Below are 26,510 nucleotides of genomic sequence, written 5' to 3'. Positions count from 1 at the left end.
ACTGGTTTTTATTATTTGAGTTTTATCATTGATTTTTCTCGAGTTTTTCAGGTATACTATCATATTATGTTATCTGCAAATAGAGGTAGTTTATTTTTTTCTTTACCCATTTTTAAGCCCCTAATTGATTTACATTGGCTAATACCTCTAAATAGTGTTGAACAATAGCAAAGATGGTTATCTTTGCCTTGTTCCTGATTTTATTGTATCAGTGGTTGTTTATTTTATTTATTATTATTATTTGTTAATCCTTACCCGAGGATATTTTTCCATTGATATTTAGAGAAAGTGGGAGGAAAGGGGAGAGATACTGAGAGAGAAACATTGATGTGAGAGAAACACATTGAATGGTTGCTTCCAGCACTTGCCCAGAACCAGGGCGGGGGAATTGAGCCTGCAACCAAAGTATGTGCTCTTGATGGGAATTGAATTCTTCAGTCCTCAGGATGAGGCTCTATCCACAGAGACAAACCAGCTAGGTCACCTTGTTCCTCATTTTAATGGAAATGTCTCTAGTATTTCTCCATTAAATAAAATACAGGTTTTAGGAGTAAGTTATATATTATATATGTATGGGTTGCTTTGTCACATAGTTCTAGATACTTGTAAAGAACATGGGAACAAAAATTGAGAGATTTCTATGAAGGCTATTCTCTATGCTCTGTCACATTCTAGGGCAATGGCATATTACATTTTCAAGCTGAAGGTTTCATGTTTCAACTGGGAATAGTAATAAGATATGCCATTGCAAGTCATTTGAATTTATGTAAGTTACTGGTATCTTTGTGCATTGTCATGGTCACAAATAAAAATTTTATGCTTGTATTTGTCTTGTAGTGTGTACTGTATTTATGGAGTTTAAAGATTAATCATCCCAAAACATTGTTTCTGCTTCGGGGAAATCATGAATGCAGGCATCTTACCGAATATTTCACCTTCAAACAGGAATGTAAGTATAATCGCTTCTCCAGAACTTTTGTAGTTACCCTTTAGCCAGTCCTAAAATGAATCAAACATAAAGAAAAAAGAAACTAATGGAGCTCAGATGTTTCCTATTTTGTTTTGTTTTCTGGTAAAACCCAAAATTCCACCTTTTAACACATTTATTTTGAAAATAACTTTTGGGTTTATCCCTATTTTTATAAAATATTACATTTGGTATATTTGGAAAACAGAAAAGTCCAAAAAAGATAAAAATTATCCACAGTCATACCAATGAAAGATAATCACTACTCTCTCAATATTTGGGGTGTAGTCTTCTATTCTTTTCTATATACATAAAAACCTATCAAGAAATAGTTGAAAATATTTTAAAAATAAAATTTGGCTCATATAGACTGTTTAATAAATTTCTCTTTTCACTTTATGTAATAGCATTTTTCCATATCATCAAATATTTTAATGTGACTTTAAAATGTTATTTTATTATTTTTAAAGTATTTCATTTTATGAATGTATTATCATGTATTTAGCCAATTTAATCTCATCATTTTACTCTCACACCCTGCTTATTTTCCATCTACCAACAGCTGAAATTTTTATGTATTTTATATATAAATTTTATGTTTTTTAACATATTTACTTGTTTATTGTCTTTATCTCTCACCAGAATTTAAGCTTCATGATGGCAGTGACATGCTGTGTTCACTGTTTTCTGAGAAACAATAATAACTCATAGGAGATGCTTACTAAATATTGGTTGAATTCATTTGTTGAATAGAATGATCACTTATGACTTGTACCTTTAGGACAAACTCTCAGAAGAGAATTACTAAGTCAGAGGGCATGAACATTTTATTTATTTACTTATTTATATTTTATTTTGTTATGTTATGTTTGTTATTGATTGTTAATCCTCACCCGGGGATATTTTTCCATTGATTTTTAGGGAGAGTGGAAGAGAGAGGGAAAGAGAGGACATTGATGTGAGAGAAACACATAGATTGGTTGCCTCCTGCACGAGCTCTGACCAGGGCCCAGGCCTGGGAGAAGCCTACATCAAGGTACGTGCCTTTGACCAGAATTGAACCCAGGACCCTTTGGTCTGCAGGCTGATGCTCTATCCACTGAGCAAAACCGGCTAGGGCTTTATTTTTATTTTTTTAAATCCTCACCCAATAATATGTGTGTTTCTATTTATTTTAGAGAGAGAGGAAGGGAAGAGAGAGAGAGAGAAAAAAAAACACATCAATGTGAGAAAGAAACATCAATGGTTGCTTCCTGCATCAACTGGGGATTGAACTCACAACTTTTTTGGTGCACGGTACAACATTCCAACTAACTGAGAGCCACCTGGCCAGGGCAGAGGGCATGAGCATTTTATACAGTGAAACAAAAATATTGAAATTTTAAAAAACAAAACAATATTATACCTTTTTTTATTTCTAAAATATTAGCATGTTTTCTATAAAAACAAGGAAGGTAAATTAAATCTCTTGGGAAATGTCTGGCTCTAAAATCTACCTCTCCCTAAATATTCCTGAACATATAATATTACTTTGGTGTTCATATAATTGATAATTTGATTATGGATTTCACTTTCATATTTTGGATTCCTGTTCATATTTTTCTTCAGATTACTATTTTGAGGGAACATATTATAAAATATTTAAAGCTTTATTCCCAGAAGAATGTTCAACACTGAAAAGACTTTTAAATTTGTTTTCTGAGACAAGAGTTTATTCACCTTTCCACCCCCCATAAAAATATCTTTACTTACAGATGAATTACATTTTGGTAGTGTCCCATATGCTCATCTTAACTTTGGTTGCCAACAGCTTCCTATATTGGAATTGCTGCTAGTTGTAATGGCAGTTCTTCCTCCTAGTAGAACTGAAAAGGAAAGATAGTTCTTCTTATAAGAAACATTAGAGTACGAACACTTAAAAAAAATCCCTCTGACAGAAAAGTCAGCTACAGATGGGTGAGATACAGTACAGATCACTCCATCCTTTTGGACTTATTGGAATAAACACTATAAATCAGTAGATAATCAGGGAGTTAAAAGCATTGCATCTGTGGTGAGTTTTGTTTAAATTAATGTATTTGAAGAGCAATTTTGGAATATCTGTAAAGATTTTGACCCAGCAGTTTGACTTCTACGAATTTATCGTGCAGATTATATTGTGTGTGTTTTTTAATGGTGCATAACAGCATTAAAATTTGCATAACAAATTACCCCAAATGTAGCTGTTTAAGACAGCACACTTATTACCTCAGAGTTACTGTAGGTGAGGAGTCCAGGCACAGTATGGCGGAATTCTCTGCTCAGGGTCTCAGTGAGCCAAAATCAAGGTGTTGCCAGGGCTGCAGTTTTCATCTGGAGCTTGGGGTCTTTTTCCAAGCTCACTAGTCACAATCGCTGTGACTGTAGGATCAAGGTTTCCATTTTCCTACTAGCTTTTAGCCAGGGACTGCCCTCAGCTTCCAGATACTGTTTACAGTTCCTGGCACGTGGCTCTCCAACGCGATGTGCTTTCTTCCAGGCTGCGTGAGTGTGTCTCTCTGCCTTCCTCTTCTGTGATTAGCCAGCTGAAGAAAACCCTCTGCATTTCAAATGCCGGCCTGATTAGGCCAGGCCTATGTAAGGAAATGTCATCATGGGAGTTTCAACATATCACAGGGTCCACCCACTCACAGATTATACAAAGGTGTAGGTCATTGCAGACCATTTTAGAATTATATCTACCACACTGTCTACTCAAAAAGACAGTAAGAGCCGAAACCGGTTTAGCTCAGTGGATAGAGCGTCTGCCTGCGGACTGAAAGGTCCCAGGTTCGATTCCAGTCAAGGGCATGTACCTTGTTTGCGGGCACATCCCCAGTAGGGGGTGTGCAAGAGGCAGCTGATCAATGTTTCTCTCTCATCTATGTTTCTGGCTCTCTATCCCTCTCTCTTCCTCTCTATAAAAAAAAAAAAATCAATAAAATATATTTTTTAAAAAAAGACAAGATAAGAATTTATATGGATGTTCATTGTAATAACAACAAAAAAGAGATAATGTCAATAAGGGCTTGCTTAAGTAAGTGATAATACATCTAAAAAATGGAATATGAGGCAGCTGTTGAAAGATCAAGGTGGCTCTAGATATGGAGAGATGTTCAGGTATATTGTTAAGTGACAGAAACCATTTGCAGAACATGTATAGTGTGATCTCCTTTGTCAATTAAATATATAATGTGCAGAAGAAATTGGTAATAGTGATTACCTGTGGGGAGGTAAGTTAGGAGGACTTGCACTGCTTACATTATCTTTCATCACCAACATGCACTACTATAATATATGTTTTTAACTGGTCAAGGCACATGCCCGGGTTGCGGGCGTGAACCCCCATGGAGGGTGTACAGGAGGCAGCCAATCGGTGATTCTCTCTCATCATTGATGTTTCTCTCTCTCTCCCTCTCCCTTCCTCTCTGAAATCAATAAAAATATTTTTAAAAAATATTTATCATTGTTCATAATAGCATTACTTATAGTAGTAAGAGATGGGTGTTGTTAGGTTGTGGTATATTCATAAAGTGAAATACTGTGTACACATTTAAAAAAATAATTACAAAGCTCTTCATGCAAAGATGTGATATGATCTCCGAAATATGTCAAGTACAAAAAGCAAGTGCAAAACAATGTGTATATGCTGCCATTTATGTAAAAAACAAAAGGATAATGTAGGAGGAGAATAAATGTACATATCTGCATGTGTATACATAAACTAGTTTTGTAAAGACACCAGGAAACTAGTTATACTGGTTGCCTGAAGAGAAGGGGTAAGAGGCACTGTGTATCCTTTTGTAGCTTTTAAATTTTAAGCCATGTAAATGTATTACCTTTTTAAAAATAGTGTAAACAAATAAAATTAAAACAAATATATAACCAATGGCTAAACCAGGTTGTAATTTTTTGCAAATAGTGATAACCTTCAAAATTATTTTTAAAGAATGTTGTTGAAAATTTTGTTTTGTTAATGTTGTATTACTGATACTAGTTAGAACTTTTATCAGTGTGATCTTATGAGTGATGTGCATTTTTCCTTCATTATAGAAATAAATAGAGGCCTGGTGCACGGATTCATGCACTGGTGGGGTCCCTCGGCCTGGCCTGCGAGGCAGTCTGACATCCCCCAAGGGGTCCTGGCTTGCGAGAGGGCGCAGGCTAGGCCGAGGGACCCCACCGGTGCATGAATCCGTGCACCAGGCCTCTAGTATGCCTATAAGATCTTTGATTAATCTCTGCCTGCCGTCCCCTTTTCCCCTTTCCCTCTGAGATTCATCAGTCTGTTCCATGTTTCCATGCCTGTGGTTTCTGCTCCTGTGTTGAGCATCTGCCCCCTGGTGGTCAGTGCACGTCATAGCTACTGGCCGGTCAGCCGGTCGCTTAGGCTTTTATATAGATAGATAGATTGTTTTATGGGATGGATCTTAACATTTGTCCTGAAAATGAAGTCCTTGAGTAAGCTAATTTAACCTTTGGGAATTATATATTTGACCACTTAGAGCAGTGGTTCTCAACCTTTTTAATGCCGTGACCCTTTAATAAAGTTCCTCATGTTGTGGTGACCCCCCCAACCATAAAATTATTTTCGTTGCTACTTCATAACTGTAATTTTGCTACTGTTATGAATCATGATGTAAATATCTGTGTTTTCCGATGGTCTTAGGCTCTACAGCAGCGGTTCTCATCATTGATGTTCTCTAGAGAACCGCTAGCAGGGTTGCCTAAGACCATCAGAAAACACAGATATTTACATTATGATTCATACCAGAAGCAAAATTACAGTTATGAAGTAGCAACGAAAATAATTTTATGGTTGGGGGTCACCACAATATGAGGTACTGTATTAAAGGGCCGCGGCATTAAAAAGGTTGAGAACCACTGACTTAGAGTCTCCCATTAAATATTTAATTTAAAAATAATGTTAAAAGCATGAACAGGTTCATGTTTCAGTTCTGCCACTTAGTAGCTTGCAACTTTGGGCAAGTAAGCCAACTTCTTCAGCTTTTTAATGAAGATAATACTTGTACCTACTTCATAGGCTTTCTGTGAGGCTTAAGTAAGGTAATTTTATTGGTTAACTTCCGTAGTACCTACTGTGTGCCAAACATTATTCAAAGCATTTTACATATATGAATTCTTTTAATCCTCATAGCAACCTTATAATGTAAGTAGGTATTATAATTATGCCCATCTTATGCTTGAGGAAATCAAGGCTAGTAGGTGTGCAGAGCCAAGGTTCAAATCCAGGCACTTAGGTTCCAGACTCCATTCTTTGACCATGATGCTGTGTTGAACACTTAGCTCTCTGTGGCATATTCACATTGTGAAACTTCAACAAATTTCAATAATAAATGTAATATAATCATCGGTGTTACCATACAGAGATTACATATCCATCTAGAAAATACACCCAAACTAAGTCAAAGAAAAATATAGATATCTTCAACTTAACCCATCAGAAAATAAAAATGTTGGTATTTATATATGTACTAGAGGCCTGATGCACGAAATTTGTGTACGGGTAGGGTCCCCAGGCCTGGCCGGCGATCAGGGCCGATTGGGGCCTTCTGGCTGCTGGCTGTGGCCTGCCTTTGCTCCACACCAACCCCTGGTGGTTAGCGCACGTCATAGCGATTGGTCTCCTGGTTGAACTCCCACGGAGACACTTTGCATACTAGCCTTTGAGATTATATATATATATATATATATATATATATATATATATATATATATTAATATACTTCAAGAAAGTAAAAATGGTCACATTTTATAACCTATTTTGTTCATGTGTCAATATAACACGAACTTCTTATTGCTTAATTTGATTTGTTACCTCCTGTATTATCCTATATAATAAGAGAGGAATATGCTAATTATTTGTTAAGTCGTGAGGCGTAATGACCGACCACGTAATGACCGGATCACAGATCTGCAGGGGAGTGGGGCAGCAAACTACAAGCGGGCGGTGGAGAGCTGCAGGAGGTGGAGAGCAACAGGAGGGGGCAGGGCAGTAAGCTATGAGGGGAGGTGGTGGGGAGCTACAGGAGGCCGGCAGTGGGCGGAGAGCTACAGGAGGGCGGCAGAGAGCTACTGGTGCATGGATTTGTGCACAGGGCTACTAGTACTAGTATAAAATGGGTTAAGACACTGTATTTCGTGCCTTCACTGTAGATATGGCATTCTTTTGGAAGTGGGCTAAGGAATTCTTTTGAATCATTCTTAGGGTCACAGTCATTTTATTGATGTAAAAATGGTGTTGTGGAGCATGAATTAATAAGTAATTTAAATCCCTGCCTATATGTAACCTTAGGACTCTTACAAAGGAATTCCTTATTGATGTTGGCAACAGAAAACTCTGGCTACAGGGATTTTCAGGAGAAAAAGTCAATCACTCGCCACAGATAAATGGGGTGTGTGTGTTTCTTGTTTGGTTGTTTTTTTTCCAACAGACTTTATGGCCAATTCTGGGTATACTTTTGAAATACCAAAATTTACAGTTTACAAATATAAAGCATACTATAAGGATGTAATTGTAAGGAGATATAAAGAAACATAAGGCATGGCTCTTGTTAACTTGGATGCCATAATAGAATCAGCATATGTTGTGATATAGATGATCTTAACTGTTGTCATGGTAATACAGAATGCTATGAAAGTTTCTAAACTGTCCTCATACCCTGATCACCCTGTATCAGCATTAAAAAAAAATTCATATTCACAGATGGAAAGCCTTATAACCCCAAATGTGGCCCCCTGGTTTACACATTCCTTTTAGGGATCTCTCTTCAGTTATTCCTCCACCCATGTATAGCACTGGCCCAAATCTGGACCCATTACCCTTCACTTTTTCCCCCAAAGCCTTGCCAAAACTAGGCTCTGATTACTTAAACATGTCTTTTCTAAAAGCTTGGAGATTCCAAGAAGAAAATAAAAAGAAATAATTACCAACTAGGTAATCTGAATCACTTGCTATAGCTTTATTTTCTTGGCCCTATAGGCTCTGTCTCATTTTCACAGAATCTTGGAAGAATATAAGGAGCTCACAGTTCTTGAGGGCTGCTGTTTACAACTTCTGGCCTTCTCTACCAATGCACACCTCCAGTCACAGCTTGACCTTTTGAAATCTAAGGCCAAGGAAGAAGAAAACATTCTCTTTCTCTTTAAACTAAAGGAATTTTCCAGCTATCACTTCATGAGCTATTCTTTCTCTATGACTGTGGATACCTTACCGGAGATATTTCCTTAACATGACAAACACATCAAAATATAATTCATTAAGATGAACATTTTTACCTAAAATAGAATCAGGGCATGTTTTGCTTAAAGGCCTTAAAAGTCATGAACAAAAAGATGATTGACATTTTAGTGATGACTTTGAAAACTCCCGCTTCCATTTATATATGTTTAGCACTCCCAGGGGGTCTTTTTAGAACAGCAAAATATTCAGGTTCGTAAAACTACCACAGACCTTACTTGCTCTCCATCTACTCAGAAGGAGACTGTCCAGGAAGGGCAGCACCAGGCAACCCTTTTCACTGACATTGTCCTCATAGGAGTGCATACACCAGAGGTTTGCTGCCTCACCTCCCTTTCACTCATCCCCTCCAAGTCACAGTGTAGGTACAAGGAAACAATATCCACATAGGGCACATTAGGGAGCCACCCTGGCTTAGAATTCCCATGCATCACAAGCAACAATATCTCTTGTAAAACTTTCTTGGCATAGCTTCCAATGTCCCGCAAAGGACATACCCTATGAGTCACTGAACTCAGAGAAGCCCTAAACTACAGCTTCCTGCCAGGTAATTGTGCAACTTTTACCATAAGCGACGTTACCTAATAACACAGTTGATATTAACCTGAGTTTTCCAGGGCAACAGAGCTAGAAAGTTAATCCAAGGCCACCCTTGTCTTTAAGAAGGAGAGTTTGTTTACTCTTTATCCACAACTTTTCAAACATATCTTTACAAAGATTATTATGTTTTCAACTTTGCGTGAGATAAATGGCTTTGAAGTAACTTCATAAATCTTCTGACCTATATCCTTTTTGATATATGATAAATTTTAGCTTTTCTTCCTCTGACTCTTTTTCCTTTTTTGATAGGTCTAATCAAATATTCTGAACAGGTGTATGATGCATGTATGGATACATTTGACTGTCTCCCTCTCGCGGCCCTCTTAAATCAGCAGTTTCTGTGTGTACATGGTGGGATGTCACCTGAAATTACTTGTTTAGATGACATTAGTAAAGTAAGTAATCTTTCATTATTCTCATGGGTCATATATATATTTTTTAATCTTGATTTTTATTGCAGTCAACTAATATGTTTTTATTGCTGAATATTTTAAAATACAAATAATCAGAAGTAACAATGGAAATCACCTGTGATTTAATTATTGAGAGATAACTCCGGTTGACATTTTGCTGTATATCTTCCAGAAATTTTCTGTAATTTTCAATTAAATCTGTGCTTTTACCAACTAAAAACATAACGTTTCTTAGTATATTCCTGAAACTTCAAATTTTATAGCTGTGCATAAGGAAGGGAACCAGGTTTCTAATCCCTATCCTGCCATTTATCATGTAAGTTTGACCAAATTACTTAACCTCAGTCAGTTTCTTCTCTGAAATGAAGTCAGAATGGATGGTCTGAAGACTTCCAGCTCTGAAATTCATGGACTGACATTTTTAAATGAAGAGTTTAAGTGTTATACTTCCTGACTTGTGATTATTTTCAGAATTCTGTATCTTCATAATTGAAAAAAGATGACCAGTCTTTTTTCACTTATATTGTTCTACATTATCATCATCTCTCCTCTACCTTTTTATATTTCACCTCTCTCATATAAGTACTAGAATTAAAGATGTTTCTGTTTATAAAACTGGTTACCTTCCTCAGTGTAAAAGAAGTGTCTACATGCACTGCCTTTTTTGCTACTTTGTTGTCTTTTAAATAACCAGCATTTTATAATTCTGAATTGATTATATTAATCAATTTCACTTAGTAAAAATTCTACTCTTGGCACTCAGCTATTCTAGTTATTTCTTTTGTGTGTTTTTTTGTTTGTTTTTGTTATTATTCTTTTAACAACAGCAGCAATGACTAAAGGCATAAGTTAAATAATCTATATTGAAATGCCTCCATTGCATAGGATGAAAACCCTTTGCAAAATAAAACTAGCAATCCTTAAAATAAAGAAGTCTCCATTGGAATGAGATAAACAATGAATAGAATCATTGTAAAACCCTTCCTGCTCTCATGGTAACATTGGCTGATCTAGGCAGTTGACATGAACTTCTCACAGTCTTTCTAAATAATAGTAAATCTCTATTGTGGTTTGATTTTCCTTTCCAATTAAATAAGTGCATACTACTTGTGAGATTAGCATGTAAGTGGTTCTTTTGTACAGAATCGTTAGATAACAGGTATATTTATTTTAAAAATAAAGGGTGGGCCCTAGCTGTTGGGCTTAGTGGATAGACTGTCAGCCTGCAGACTGAAGGGTCCTGGGTTTGATTCCAGTCAAGGGCACATGCCTGGGTTGCGGGCTCGGTCCCTAGTAGGAGGCACGCAGGAGGCAGCCAATCAATGATTCTCATCATTGATGTTTCTATCCTCTCTCTCCCTCTCCCTTCCCCTCTGAAATCAATAAAAATCTATCTAAAAAAAAAACACAATACAGGGTGGGCAAAAGTAGGTTTATAGGGGATAAGTTAGCACCTTACTCACCTCCTTCCACAACCACATTAAATTACAGCTAAGTGTCCATCAATAGATGACTGGATAAAGAAGTGGTACATATACACAATGAAATATTACTCAGCCACAAAGAATGAAATCTTGTGCCACCGGCTGGTATGGCTTAGTGGTTGAGCATTGACCCATGAACCCAAGAGGTTACCAGTTTGATTCCTGGTTGGGGCACATGCCTGGGTTGTGGGCTTCAACCCAGTAGGAGGTGTGCAGGAGGCAGCCCATCGGTGACATTTCTCTTCCATCGATATCTCTATCTCTATCCCTTTCTCTTCCTCTCTCTCTTAAAAAAAAAAAATCTGCTGAAACCGGTTTGGCTCAGTGGATAGAGCGTCGGCCTGCGGACTCAAGGGTCCCAGGTTCGATTCCGGTCAAGGGCATGTACCTTGGTTGCGGGCACATCCCCAGTGGGGGGTGTGCAAGAGGCAGCTGATCGATGTTTCTCTCTCATCGATGTTTCTAACTCTCTATCCCTCTCTCTTCCTCTCTGCAAGAAATCAATAAAATATATTTAAAAAAAAAATCAATAAAAACATTTTTTAAAAAAATGAAATCTTGCCATCTGCAACAACATAGATGTACCTATAGAGTATTATGCTAAGTGAAATAAGTCACACAGAGGGCCAAAACCGGTTTGGCTCAGTGGATAGAGCGTCGGCCTGCGGACTCAAGGGTCCCAGGTTCGATTCCGGTCAGGGGCATGTACCTTGGTTGCGGGCACATCCCCAGTAGGGGGTGTGCAGGAGGCAGCTGATCAATGTTTCTCTCTCATCGATGTTTCTGGCTCTCTATCCCTCTCTCTTCCTCTCTGTTAAAAATCAAAAAAAATATATTTAAAAAATAAGTCACACAGAGGAAGGGCAAATATCATTTCACTTATGTGGAATCTGAAAAATCTCACATGAATAAACAAAACAGAAACTAACTCATAGATACAGAGAAATGTTGATGATCACTAAATGAAGGGAAAGATTTGGGACATGTGTGAAAAAGGGGAAGGGATTAAGAGGTACAAATTGGTTGTTGCAAAATAGTCATAGGGATGTAAAGTACAGTATCCTCTCTAATAAGAGAGTAATATGCAAATTAACCATCTCTCTGCTACATAAGCCACACCCACCAGCCAATCAGGGCAAGTATGCAAATTAACCCCAACCAAGATGGCTACCAGAAGGGAGTCTTGGGTTTCCCCGGCAACAGAGGAAGCCAAGCTTTCCACACACTCTGGCGAGCCCAGGCCTCCACTCAAGGATACAAAGTTTCAATTATAGAAGGTGAATTAACCCCAACAGAAATGGCTGCCGGCCTCGGAGCGAGTAGGAGGCTTTGCTCCGCTCCAGGATACAAAGTTTCAATTATAGAAGGTAAATAATTTCCAGATACCAGGGCCTCTACTTGGGTTGCCAGGGGCATGGCTGGCCTGCAAACCACCACAGGCCCCTTGCCCAGGCCTCTCCACGCCCCAAGGGAGCCCCACCCTGATCCAGGACACCCTTCAGGGCAAACCAGCTGGTCCCCACCCGTGCACCAGGCCTCTATCCTATCTAATAAAAGAGTAATATTCAGATTGACCATCACTCCAACACACAAGATCAAGAGAGCTGCCCCTATGTGGTCAAAGATCCTGCCCCTATGTGGACACAAGATGGCCACCACAAGATGGCCAGCAGGGGAGGGCAGTTGGAGGCGATCAACCCTGCAGAGGAGATCAGTTAGGGGTGACCAGGCCAGCAGAGGAGGGAAGTTGGGGGTAAACAGGCTGGCAGGGGAGCAGTTAGACATCAATCAGGCTGGCATGGGAGTTATTAGGGGGTGATCAGGCTGGCAGGCAGAAGCGGTTAGGGGAAATCAGGAAGGCAGGCAGACGAGCAGTTGGGAGCCAGCAGTCCTGGATTGTCAGAGGGATGTCCGGTGGGATCAGGCCTAAACGGGCAGTTGGACATCCCTCGAGGGGTCCCAGATTGGAGAGGGTGCAAGCTGGGCTGAGGGACAACCCCCCCCCCCGCCCCCATGCATGAATTTCGTGCACAGGGCCTCTAGTAAGTCAATAATATTGTATAACTAAATATGGTGTCAGATAGATATTAGATTTATTGGAAAGATTACTTTGTAAATTATATAAATGTCTAACTACTATGTTACATACCTGAAACTAATATAATATTGTATGCCAACTATAATTGAATAATAAGTTATTTTAAAAATGAAGCAATGAATAAAATTAAAAAGTAGGTTTACAGTTGTGAGTACATGAAATAATTTATTCTTATATTATTATTTAATTATTGTGTCATTTTTCATACAAACCTACTTTTGCCTGATCCTATATTATAAAAAATGATAGAAATTGTGTATCTAAATTTTTTAAATGTTAATTTTCTTGCAGGAAAATTCTTTAGGGGCTTGTTGCCTTCTCTCCTAATACATGCTTATGAATGGAAGGATTTTTGTGTTGTTTTTCTTACCCATACCAATATTCAAAAGCTCTTTTGCTTTCATGATTTTTCTTCTTTTGGCTTTTGCTTGTCTTCCAGTTAGACAGGTTTAAAGAACCTCCAGCCTTTGGGCCAGTGTGTGACCTGCTTTGGTCTGATCCCTTAGAGGAGTATGGCAACGAAAAGACCTTGGAGCACTATACCCACAACACTGTCCGGGGGTGCTCTTATTTTTACAGGTAAGCTGATCCTCAGAGTTACCAAGTTGGGAAAGGAAATGGCAATATTAATCAAATTATTTTAAGTAGTTTATATATTGAATTCATGTAGCATAGGGACTTCTGTTTAATTTTTTTGATTAATAGAAGGCAGAAGATTCTTATTTGTTTCTTTTTTTGGTTATAGTTAGTAGGTTTTATGCCTTGATAAGTGTAATATACCAAACCTGATTGAGCAGTGCTTTAATGTTGTTGTCCGACTCTAAATGATCTAGATAATTTGTTGCCAAACATCATCTATAAACTTTTTAAAAAATGAAGACTCCTTGGCTCTTCCCCAGATATTTTGATTCGGGAGTCCTCTTATTATTTTGAAAAGCTCTCCAGCTTTTGGAACTACTGGTATAGGCAAAGATATAAAAAGAACAGAACATTGTGAACTCAGGACATTCCTGGAAGTTGGCTGTTGTCTTAAATCTCATATGTAAGCTTTCATTGTGCTTTGCCACTCAAAAATAGGGAGATATAGTCCTAGCTGGTTTGGCTCAGTGTCAGCTTGCTGACTGAAGGGTTGTGGGTTCAATTCGATTCCGGTCAAGGGCATGTACCTCGGTTGCAGGCTCAATCATGGGTTGGGGTGCAACCAATCGATGTGTCTCTCTCACATCGATGTTTCTCTCTCTCCTCCCCTCCATTCCATTCTCTCTATAAAAAAATCAATGGAAAAATATTCTCGGATGAGGATTAACAAAAAATAAAATAAACAAATAAAATAAAATAATAGGGAAATATAGGAAAATTTGAAGTCTAAATTCAAAAATATATATATTTTTTATTGATTTCAGAGAGGAAAGGAGAGGGAGAGAAAGACGGAAACATCAATGATGAAAGAAAATCATTGATCAGCTGCCTCCTGCACCAACCCCACCAGGTATCAACCAGGTATGTGCCCTGACTGGGAATGAAAATGTGACCCCCTGATTCATAGGTCAGTGCTCAACCACTGAGCCACAACAGCTGGGCTGAAGTCTAAAATTTTTTATCCCAATATTTTATTGTGACAAATAATACATGTATATAGTCCCCTAAAAATCTTTTAATTGCCTAAGATGATACACTAATTAAATGGAATCTACATACAAAAAGTAAGAAACCATGCCCTAGCTGATTTGGCTCAGTGGATAGAGCATCAGCCTGCGGACTGAAGGATCCCAGGTTCCATTCTGGTCAAGGGCACATGCCTGAATTTCGGGCTTAATCCCCAGTAGGGGGCATGCAGGAGGCAGATGATCAGTGATTCCCTCTCATCATTGATGTTTCTATCTCTCTCTCCCTCTCCCTTCCTCTCTGAAATCAATAAAAATATATATTTTTAAAGTAAGCTTCAATTTTACCATAGTTTTAACATTCTTTAAGCAACTTTTTTTCATTCTTTCCTGCCAACTCTACCAGTGACTAATATGAAATCATTTAAATTTTACTTTTCTTTACATTGCTTAAAATACTTCTTTATTATTAGCACAATAGAAATCACTACAATTTCTGTGGAGATCAACTTGGCAATATCTCTCAATTATTAAATGCCCGTGGCCTTTGATCCAGAAGTTCTACTTCTAAATCATAATCCTGTGGCTATACTAGTATAATTGATCTTTATTATTCACAAGTTCTAATTTGCAAATTTTTCTACTTGCTAAGATTTACTTGTAACCCCAAAATCAATACTCATAGCACTTTCACAGTCATTCACAGACATGGGTGTGTGCAGAGTGACGAAAAATCTGTCACCCCACATGTGCTCCCAGCTGAGGTTAGAATTATTAGGAGTTGCTCTGCCTTCTGTTTCAGTTCTCATAGCTGTAAGCAGGTATTCTGTTTGTGGACTCTTTAACATTTTTCACGGTTTTGGTTGGTTAATTTGCTGTTTAAAAACAGCTTCAAGCACAGTGCCAAAGTGCTGTCTAGTGTTGCTAAGTGCCAGAAGTCTGTGATGTGCCCTACAGAGAAAAGACCTGTATGCTCTAAGCTTGGTTCAGGCATGAATTATGGTGTTGGCTGTAAGTTCCATGTTTATGAATCAACAGTATATATTAAATAAGGCATCTTTACTCAGAAACACACATAAAACAAAAGTTATTGATCAGTTGATGAAAATGTTGGGAGCAGAGGCTCACAGGACCCTGATTCCGTATTTCCCCTGGGAGCAGTATTGACTAATTCAGTTTTTGCAGCAACTTTACAGAACATAGGCAAGAAGAATCACTGTACTTGCAAATATGTAAAATGCCTGTAATAAGGTTATTCATTGCTCATTTTTTATGATAAAAGATTTAAAACAACCTGAATGTTCAGTAGGAAACTAGTTAAATGAATTGTAGTACATCCAGACAATGGAATGTACCAGACAATACAGTGAGGCTGTTTTTTAAAAATGAAAAAAAAGCCTTGGCCAGTTTGGCTCAGTGGATGGAGCATTGGCCTGTGGACTGAGGGAGTCCCGGGTTTGATTTCGGTTGAGGGCATATGTCTGGATTGCAGGCTCAATCCCCAGTGGGGTCATGCAGGAGGCAGCCGATCAGTGATCAGTAATTCTCTCTCATCGTTGATGTTTCTTTTCTTTTTTTTCTTTTCATTGTTGATGTTTCTATCTCTCCCTTCCTCTCTGAAATAAATAAAAATAAATTTTAAAAAAATGAAAAAAGAAAACAACCCTTTGTAAACTGGTATGGAATAATCACTAAAGTGAAAAAAAGATACATGCAGAGCTCTGCTTACCATCTGATAATATTTCTAGAACTTGGGGTGATGTGCATATTCATGTGTGTGTGGGTAATTGCTTGAAGTTGTATAGAGTGTCTGTGAAAGTGCGCCCAAGGAAGCCAGGGACATGGGTTGCTTCTCTCTTCCAGGGCAGCTGAAAAGGAAGTAGGGAGTAGAGAGGAGATCACCATCCCCTTTTGTATCTTTCAATTTTATGCTGTGTGAATGTACAACTTCTTTTAAAAGTTAATTTTTTTCTAATGTTCACAATAAGAAAACAAAGATTTAAACATAAACTAAGTAACAGTTGGATTATTCCAGGAGAGTTTTGAATACTCTAGTTCTTCTTGTCAGGTATTTGTCATTGAGAATGACAAATATTCTTTAATTAGAATAAGGTTGAACATAATATTTGCATTTATGTCTAAAATATTACTGCATTATATTATCTTAGTGTTGATATTACCTGTGAAGCTATTATTAGGTTCTTGAACTTTTCTAACAGTTTGACAATTTGAAAATTGTGTGTTCAGTTTTTAGCACCTACAAATACACACACACACACACACACACACACACACACGTACACACACACAAAACCATGCTACTTTTTAACATATCAAATAGCAAGAAAAGTTTTGGTATGTTATTGTCATGGGTAAGACAAAAATTAACAGAGGGGAGCTGTTTCTGACCTAGGGTTGTCTATTACTGTATCTCCATATTTGATCTAGAATGAGGTATATTAGTGAAATGGAAAAACAGAATTGTGATTGCTAAGCTATTAATAAAAGTTCAGTGGTATGTAAGAGCTTACTTTCAAAATAAAATCAACTCGTATCATTCTAAGTTATTCCCTTCCTATTAAAAATCAGTTGTTTTAATTCTGGATTTATGTTTTCTAATTTTCTTTTTCAGTTACCCTGCAGTTTGTGACTTTTTGCGGAATAATAATTTGTTATCAATAATCAGAGCCCATGAAGCCCAAGATGCTGGGTAGGTTATATTAAAACTGTACCAAATATCGCTGCAGAGTTTTTGCCTTTAATATCAGGACAGATGGGCTGTCATCTCTCTTCCAGGTATCGAATGTACAGGAAGAGCCAAACAACAGGCTTTCCATCACTCATTACAATTTTCTCTGCCCCCAATTACCTAGATGTCTATAACAATAAAGGTAAAGGAGTCCAGCGATATTTGAGTTTGAATTTGTGAGTAAATGTGAGCTCTATTTTAACATATATATATGTATGCGTATTTTTAATATATATAAATTTTAAATAAGGAAAAAGGTTTTAATTGAAATAAAGGCAAGAAACTTAGAATTTAGGCTCTTGCTTGGTTTCCATCTCCTAAACCAAGCAAGAGCCTAATTTCTGATTTCTTGGCCTTTATTGAGGTGTTTGTGAGTATAAATAATGATCATAACAGATGTGATTTGTACTACTGAATCAAAATATAAGAAGGATAAATTATTCCAGGTTCAGGTTAGAACTGTCAGCATTAATTATTGGTTTCAGTGAATTTAATTTATTTATAACATTATCTCAATAAAATACCACCATTTGGTGTTTTAATGTTTGTGCATTTGCTCTGGTTGAAGAATGGTATAGGTAGAATGAATACTATACCAAAGTGAAAAAAATCTTAACTTTAGTCTAAGCCCTTCCAGAAACTAATATAATAGTGCCACTTTAGGTAAGTCACATAATCTTTCTAAACTTCAGTTTCCCATATAGAAAAAGAGGATTAGCTATCCAGATGCCTTTCAGCACAGAAATTCTACTTCTGAAACTTTATCCTTTTTAAAGTCTTTTTTATTTTATTTAACTTTTATGAGTCATAGTTCTTAAGTTTTGTATCAGGGCTGTGGTTCACCTAAAAACTTCATGCCTCTGTAATTATTTTGTTGTTTATTAAGTATGACTATAAAATAATAGAACTTTTAAATAAACATACCAGAATGTATATATTCAAGTGAGTATTGTCCCTTGAAAGTAGTTGCCTCAGGAGGCTATACACTTAATCCAACAATGCTGCCATTGTTCAAACATTTTTGGAAATCCTCTTTTGGCATTACCTTCAGCGTCTGCGACACATTCTTTTGATAATATCCACAATGATGGGAAATCTTCGTCCTTTGAGGGTGGATTTGATTTTTGGAACAGCCAAAAGTCATTCGGAGTGCAGACTGATGAGTAAGGTGAGTGTTCAAGCTAGTCGATACCATTTGGGCTCAGAAACAAGGTATGATTATAAGGTAATGAGACTGGTTTTCTTTGTGTTGCTTATAAAATGGCTCTGGAGGCAATTCCAAAAGAGGAGTTCCAAAAACGTTTTGAGTAATGGCAGCATCTTTGAATTAAAAATACCATAAGGCAGCAAGGTGCATTGAAAGAGGCACTAAGCTAGGAGTCAGAAGTTCGAGGCTAGTCCTGCTTCATTTTAAATTCACAGTTAACAAGATCACTTCACTTTGCATTTAAGTTTACTTCACACTGAACAGCACTTCCCTGAGCCTCAGTTTATTTTTAAAATACCTGTCATATAGGGTTGTTGAAGATAGGTTGGAATAATAAAAATGAAATTAAAATCATCAGTCAAACTGTAAATTGCTATAATACTATAGCATTTTACTATTATTGTGCCTGGTGTGATTACATCAAAGGACCACACTCATCTGATATATAAGGTCTGTGTGTTTGTAGTCAGTGGTTTCTTAAGTCTCATTACTTTATAGTCATACCTTGTATATGCAGTTGGGGAGAGAACTTTAAAAGAGGTCCACAATATATTTACCATTTACTCTATTTAAAAATAAACTATGAAATGGCACATCTCATTGAAATTGGATTTGGATCAATCATATCAGTATATCCTTCAATGACTTCTGTCCATTTTTAAAAAGCAATTTTTTAGACTTAAGTTCTTTCCAGCCTTATGTTTTATTTTTACTTCTTACCATCCTTTTCTAGGTTTTAGCTGTCCTACTGTGTCCTGCTTCTCCCTAATTCCATTTTTAATTCTTCCTCCCCCCCCCCCTAATAATTCTAACATATAGTAATTTGGTTTTGTTCTTGTCTCTTCCCTTATGAATGGTATGCACTGCTTGTGTTGTTAAACTTCCTCAAGGACACCTAGTGGTTCTAGTCTTCATATTTGTGAAGACTTTACCTTTTCACTCCTTTTTTTTTTTTTTACCTTGCTATTAAGAACATTGATTGCCCAGTGGATTTATCATGTGTTAAGCTGAAACATGCCACCTAAAGCAGCAATCACTACTAACTGCCAGCTTACTTTTTGCCCCATTCTAATCCTGTTTTGTTCTTGGTTATTACTTTAGTAAACTTTAAAAAGTCACAGTTCATTCTACCTGAGTTTTCTGTCCACTTTGATATAATCGGTAATCTTATCTTGAAATAATCTTATTTCCTTTGGTTGTTTCTTAAGCATTTTTTTTAGGGAAAAGGCAGAAAATATGGCACCTGAAATAATCTGTGGTGACACTCAGTTACTCCCCATACAAGTGCCTCTTTTCTTGAAAAAGGCAACTTCTCTTTCTTCTACTGTAGCGTTTCTTTCTTGAATATTCTTTAGACTTATTGGTATCCACAGGTATTTCTTAGCTCCACTGGTTATATGAAAGACCCTTAAGTCATGATTTTTAAAGATTTCTATTCCTTTTTTTTGTGTCCACTGGAAACATACCCTAAATCAGTTTTTAAGTCTAATTTTAATCATCCACTGTTGAGACCTACCTCTCACCCCTTTTCCTGTGTAGATTGAGGCAATTTTTGGGTAATTGTATATTCATCTAATCTAAATAAAATACATATACATGAAAATAATGGAACATGTACATTGTAGTCAGTGTTAGGTTTTTAAGAGCTAGAGAGTCTATGTTCGTGTATTATAATCTGTGGTGTACATTTTAGACATTCAATAACTTAAATTTGAGAACACTTGGCTATCCTATATAATAAAGAGGTGATATGCAAATTGACCATCATGCCCTCGCACAAGATGGCCGTAGCCATGTGGTCATTAGATGGCCGCGCCCATGTTGTCACAAGATGGCCAGCAGGGGAGGGCAGTTGTGGGCAATCAGGCCAGTAGGGGAGGGCAGTTCAGGGAGACCAGGCCGGCAGGGGAGGGCAATTAGGGGCGACCAGGCCGGCAGGGGAGGGCAGTTGGGGGCAACCAGGCCGGCAGGGGAGGGCAGTTGAGGGGGACCAGGCTGGAAGGGGAGGGCAGTTGGGGGGGTGATCAGGCCAGCAGGGGAGCAGTTAGGCGTTGATCAGGCCAGCAGGGGAGTGGTTAGGGGGTGATTAGGCTGGCAGGCAGAAGCGGTTATGGGCAGGCAGGCAAGCGGTTGGGAGCCAGCAGTCCTGGATTGTGAGAGGGATGTCCGACTACCCACAGGGATCGGGCCTAAACCAACAGTTGGACATACCCCAAGGGGTCCCATATTGGAGAGGGTGCAGGCTGGGCTGAAGGACACCCCCCCCAGTGCACGAATTTCGTGCACCGGGCCTCTAGTTCTGTAATAAGCAAAGAAACAGAAACCAGGAGATGACATATATCTGTCATTTTTAGAGAGCTGTTATACCCTATTCTATACCCTATTCACAGTAAGAATAATACAAATAACATTGCATTGCTGATGATAAAGATGAAAGAATTGGATATTAAAACTTTTCAAATATAAAAAAATTAGTTTGATTCCAAAGTATATGTACAAATTTATGAGCTGGTTAATATTAAATACTTACGAAAAGATGGGCATTTTTTTTTAAGATGGGAATTTTTTATCCACTATATTGCATGTAGAGATTGTTGAATCTACTTTTGAACCTTTAAATTATTCCAAGTTTATGATCTGTAGATAACTGCTGTGTTTATAAACTCCCAGAGAATTTATAAAATCTTTGGCTCTGGCTAATGGCAAGCAAAACAGGCTGTGTCCATTTAGTGAGAACTGTTTGCCCTCAAAGGAGAGTTGCAGTTGTAACTACTTTGCATATCTATATCTATACTAATAAAAGGGTAATATGCTAATTAGATCGGATAGACCAGATGTCTTCTGGATGTCCTTCCGGACAAAGCCACAGTGGTGGGGGCCGAGGCTGAGGCAGTTAGGAGCGATCAGGCAGACAGGGGAGAGCGGTTAGGGGCGATCAGGCAGGCAGGCAGGTGAGCGGTTAGGAGCCAGTGGTCCTGGATTGCGAGAGGGATGTCTGGCAGTCGGACATCCCCCGAGAGGTCCTGGATTGGAAAGGACCAGGCCAGGCTGAGGGACCTCCCCCCCCCATGCATGAATTCCGTGCACCGGGCCTCTAGTCCTATATAATTAACCTTTTGCACTCGGATGTCGAGTGTGACTCGACACGGTTAGCATCGGTAGCAGCTCTTTTTATACTCTTTGAATGTATCAATAATTTGAAATACAAAAAAATCCAAATAAATAAGTTTGTATGAAAAGAAACTCCAGTTTTTTATTCTACTGTCGCACTTTGTAAAATCTGGGGTATTTAAAAAATTAAATCCCGAGTAGAATAAAGGAATCGAGAAAAAAGCAAGCGAGTGCAAAGAGTTAAAGGTTAATATGCAAATTGACCTTAACAGTGGAACGACCGATCGCTATGATGCACACTGACCGCCAGGGGCAGACAATTAATGTAGGACCTGCCCCCTGGTGGTCAGTGCACTCCCACAGCGGGAGCTCCACTCAGCCACAAGCTGGACTGACAGCTGTGAGCACAGTGGCGATGGCGGGAGCCTCTCCCGCCTCCTCGGCAACGCTAAGGATGTCCGAATGCGGCTTAGGGGAGTGGGCCTAAGCCATAGTAGGACATCCACCGGGGGCTCCCGGGCTGCCAGAGTGATGTCTGACTGCCAACTTAGGCCCTATCCCCCGGGGAACGGGTCTAAGCTGGCAGGTAGACACCCCCCGAGGGATCCTGGACTGCGAGAGGGCACAGGCCGGGCTGATGGATTCCCCCACCCCCGAGTGCATGAATTTTCATGCACTGGGCCTCTAGTAAAGGGATATTATGAAATTATAGCAAATTTTTCTCAGGTGGAACCTGAGATTTCTATAGGTAGTTACTGTTCAGTGACTCTGAAGTTTCAGAGCTTAGTTTCTTTTGTACTTTTAAAATATGAGCTCTTTATGTAACTTTGTTCCTTGGGATTATTCTTAAGAGAATGAACTGTTTAGCCCTAGCCAGTTTGACTCAGTGATTAGTGTTGGCCTGTGGACTGAAGAGTCCCGTCAAGGGCATGTACCAGGCTCTATCCCTGGCTTTTTTCAATCCCCGGCTTTGGTCTTGGTGTTTCTCTCTCTCTCTCTCTCTCTCTCTTTCTCTCTCTCTCTCTCCCCCCCTCCCTTACACTTTTTCTAAAGATCAAAGGAAAAATATCCTTGGGTATTGACAAAAATAAATAAAAATAATAAAAATAAAAATAAGCATAGTCATTTAAAAAAAAAAAAGAATGAACTATATATAAAATGCTTTAAGATTTTCCATCTGCCCTTAAATACTAAGTCCTGAATTTACAAATGGAAATTAAGTTATTGAATTCTGTGTAGTAAATACACAACTGGACAATGCATACTAGTTGCCATGTCATGTTCCTCTGTGCTAGATTTTCTTGCTTTTTACCTTTTTAGCTGCTGTGTTAAAATATGAAAACAATGTCATGAATATCAGGCAGTTTAACTGTTCTCCACACCCCTACTGGCTTCCAAACTTTATGGATGTTTTCACGTGGTCTTTGCCTTTTGTTGGGGAAAAAGGTAAGAGAACTAAAGCATCTTGGCATACTTTTATATTTGCATGAGCCCCCTGATGGTTCAGAAATGTTTTTTTAAAGTTATCAAAAAGTTTTCTAATTTTCTTTGTTTTTTTAATAAAGATTTTAAAATGACATGTGATTGGTTTTTAAATTACAATTCTAGTTGATTTATGCTTTTCTTGTTATACAAATCCACTTAATGTAGCTGTCCTACTGTGATCAAGATGTTAAAATAACATGTCATTATACCATTCCTTCAGTGATTTCTTCAGTGATAAAAGAGATTTAAATAGGAAATATTGCCCTTAGAACTTTATTTGTGCACCTATACAAAAATGCTATGCAAATATAAAATAAGCCTGTTGGATATAGGCCTGGCCTGGTGGCTTAACTTCTTTGTAAAATGGGAGGAAGTCTTTTCGTGTGCTTATCAGTGAAGGAAATGGCTCTGGATAGTGGTCTAATGAAATCATATAATTATGCAGTAGAATCATCAAAGACTCCAGACTTTTACTGGAACAAGTAACCTCCCCAAATTATATATAAACCAAGAGTATAATGCTACTCTGTAGCTACTCTTAATAGCCTAATGACAAGTCATTTTTATTTATGTTTAACAAGTATGTTTATTTAGATATCCACATCATTTTGGAAGAGTACCTTATTAATTACTTAGATTTGTGTTCTTTAAATGAATTTATTGTTCTTAAAATCAGGGCTATTTTGCTTTATCTTATAGTCACAGAGATGCTGGTTAATATTCTCAACATATGCTCTGATGATGAGTTGAATTGCGACGATGAAATTGAAGGTAATCTTGCCTTTTCTTCATTTGAACTAGAAATGAAATTTTGGTTTTGGTTTGAATTTGTTTTGAATAATTTTTTCTTATTAAAAAAGACTTGTATTCAATATAAGAAATTGAAGAATATAGGAAGCCACAAATAAGGAAAAAAAAAGTCACCTGTAATCTTATCATCTCATATCCACTGATAACATCTTGGTTGTATATACTGTGTTAGCTTTTATCTGTGCATATATTTTTGTCCACTTTTTCTTTCCTTTTTAACAGAAATGAGGTCATGTGATAATATCATGACATTTATTTTTTTTAGATAAATTTTTAATGGTTACATAGTTGTCAATGTCAATTATTCTTTGTTTTAACCAATCCTCTGCTATTGGATATTGGATATTTTTTAAGTCCATAATTTTGAACTCTTACAGATAGATCTTACAGAATGTTACACATTCTGTCAACAACCAACATTTGTTACATGCTTGGTATATGTCAAGTACTGTTTAGATCCTTGCTTTCAATTAGCTTATATTCTAGTGGAGGGAAGACAGACAATAAATATGTCAGATGTTGATCTGTGATATGAAAGGAAATAAAGCAATATTAGGATATGAATGATAACATTTTCTTAATTATTTCCATAGGATAAATTTCTAGAAATTTAATATCTGTGTCAATTAGTACTTAAAATTTTAAATCGGGTACAGATAACCTCTAGAGGGGATGTGCCAGTTTACATTTCCTGTGTGACGCGTAGTTCACAGGGCTTTCCTCAATACTGTTCATTATACTTTTTGTAGTCTGGTGTTTTTTAAATTGTAATTTGTATTTTTATGATGACTAATGAACGTTTTTTTTCTTGTATTTATTGACCATGTTTATCTCTCTTTTGTGAATTGTCAGTTCATACCTTTCCCCATTTTTCTACTGGGTTATGTGAATCTTCGCTTGTTTTTCTTCTTGGCCTGTGAGGGATCTTAATATAGTAATGTTTTGTTGCATGTTTTTCCTAGTGTGTTGTGGGAGATTTGATTTTATTTGTTTGTTTGTTTATGTTGATCTTAGAAATAGAGAAACATCGATGTGAAAGAGACATATCGATTGGTTGCCTCCGGTAGGCACCCCAACAGAGGATCAAACCTGAAACTTACATATGTGCCTTGACTAGGAATCAAACCCACAACCTTTTGGTGTATGGAGATGATGCTCCAACTTAGCCACACTGGCCAGGGCACAGGGAGATTTGATTTTAAAGGTAAGGTCCTAACTTATCTGAGAATGCAGAAGATTCAGGAAGGATGGTGGCACCTGAGCATAAACCTCTGACTGTCTCATTCTCTCCAAGCTCTGTGCTAAGGTGATTCAATTATTAGGATAAGCTCTGTAGAGTGGAGAAAGCCTAGCTTAATTAGAGCATACAGAGGAGAGTCCTGCATATACTTATGCTTCAAATTCCACATGGAAGGTGCAGAGCAGATAGCGCAGAGCTTGTGAGTACTTTTACGTATGGGATAGAAGACAACTATAAGGAAACCAGTTCTTGAGCAAAAAGTGCAGCCAAGTAAAAATTACAACAAAGCAAAATGAATATAAAGAAAACAACACCTAGACTGCACATCATAGTAAAAGTGCTTCAGATGAAAGAAAAAAATCTTTAGGCAGCCAGCAAAAAGATTACTTTCAAAAGAGAACAATTAAGCTGACAATAGAATCAGGAAACAATGTAATAACATATTCAAAGCACTGAAATAGGCTAACTGGTAATTTAGGATTCTACATCAAGTAGAAATACCCTTCAAGAATGAAGAGGATCCCTAGCTGGTTTGGCTCAGTGGATAGAGCGTCAGTCTGCGGACTGAAGGGTCCCAGGTTCGATTCCGGCCAAGGGCACATGCCTGGGTTGTGGGTTTGATCCCTAATAGGGGGTCTGCAGGAGGCAGTGATCAATGATTCTCTCTCATCATTGATGTTTCTATCTCTCTATCCTTTTCCCTTCCTCTCTGAAATCAATAAAAATATATATTTTTAAAAAGCATGAAGAGGAAATAAACATTTTCAGATATTCTTCTATTAAAACATTTACTATGAAAATTACCAGGAGACCCACACTAAATGAAATTCTGAAGAATATTATTTGAGCAGAAGAAAAATACCAGATGGAAGCTTTGAGATTCTGGAATAAAGAGTAAAAATAGTAGAGAATATGTGGGTAAATCAAAGGAATATAGACTTTATTAAACAACAATAATAATGTTTTATTAGATTTAAAAGACAGAATTAAAATAGGTGACAATAATAGTTGGCAGTGGCCTGGTGCATGAATTCGTGCATGAGTGGGGTCCAGCCAGCCTGGCCAGGGGAAGGGGACATGGACAGTTGGCCGGCCTGCCTGCTGGTCGAACTCCTGGTTGAGGGGACAATTTGCATATTAGACTTTTATTATATAGCATATATACTGAGTGGCCAGATTATTATACGTTCAGAGATCATAATAATCTGGCCACTCAGTGTATATATACTAGAGGCCTGATGCATGAAATTTGTGCAAGAGTAGGCCTCGATCCCTCCCTCAAAGCCAAGGGCAGCTGCCTTGATCCCTCCCTCACAGCTGCAGCGGCTGCCTCAATCCCGTGGCTACAGCCCGAGCTTTGTCCGGAAGGACGTCCAGTCTAATTAGCATATTGTGCTTTTATTATTATAGATCATCTGGGAAGAAGGGAAATGTGTGTTAACATTGTATCTCTCTGTCTTCTT

At 37.8% G+C, this 26,510-nt stretch overlaps 1 protein-coding gene across 4 annotated transcripts in view; it reads left to right on the top strand.

The window, feature by feature from the left end:
• The window catches only part of PPP3CC (protein phosphatase 3 catalytic subunit gamma), a 107,245-nt gene that overhangs the window by 51,710 nt on the left and 29,025 nt on the right, over positions 1-26,510 (top strand). For all 4 annotated transcript variants that reach the window (XM_079771222.1, XM_079771223.1, XM_079771221.1 and 1 more), the window contains exons 4-10: positions 838-949; positions 9,096-9,241; positions 13,281-13,420; positions 17,078-17,155; positions 17,242-17,336; positions 22,833-22,958; positions 23,697-23,768. In XM_079771222.1, the coding sequence (XP_079627348.1) occupies positions 838-949; positions 9,096-9,241; positions 13,281-13,420; positions 17,078-17,155; positions 17,242-17,336; positions 22,833-22,958; positions 23,697-23,768 (769 nt within the window). The remainder of the gene's footprint in view (positions 1-837; positions 950-9,095; positions 9,242-13,280; positions 13,421-17,077; positions 17,156-17,241; positions 17,337-22,832; positions 22,959-23,696; positions 23,769-26,510) is intronic.

This window comes from Cnephaeus nilssonii (assembly GCF_951640355.1).
Source record: "Cnephaeus nilssonii genome assembly, chromosome: 5".
Classification (NCBI taxonomy): Eukaryota; Metazoa; Chordata; class Mammalia; order Chiroptera; family Vespertilionidae; genus Cnephaeus; species Cnephaeus nilssonii.
The sequence above is the reverse complement of the archived record's forward strand: the minus strand, read 5'-3'. Positions and strand labels throughout refer to the sequence as shown.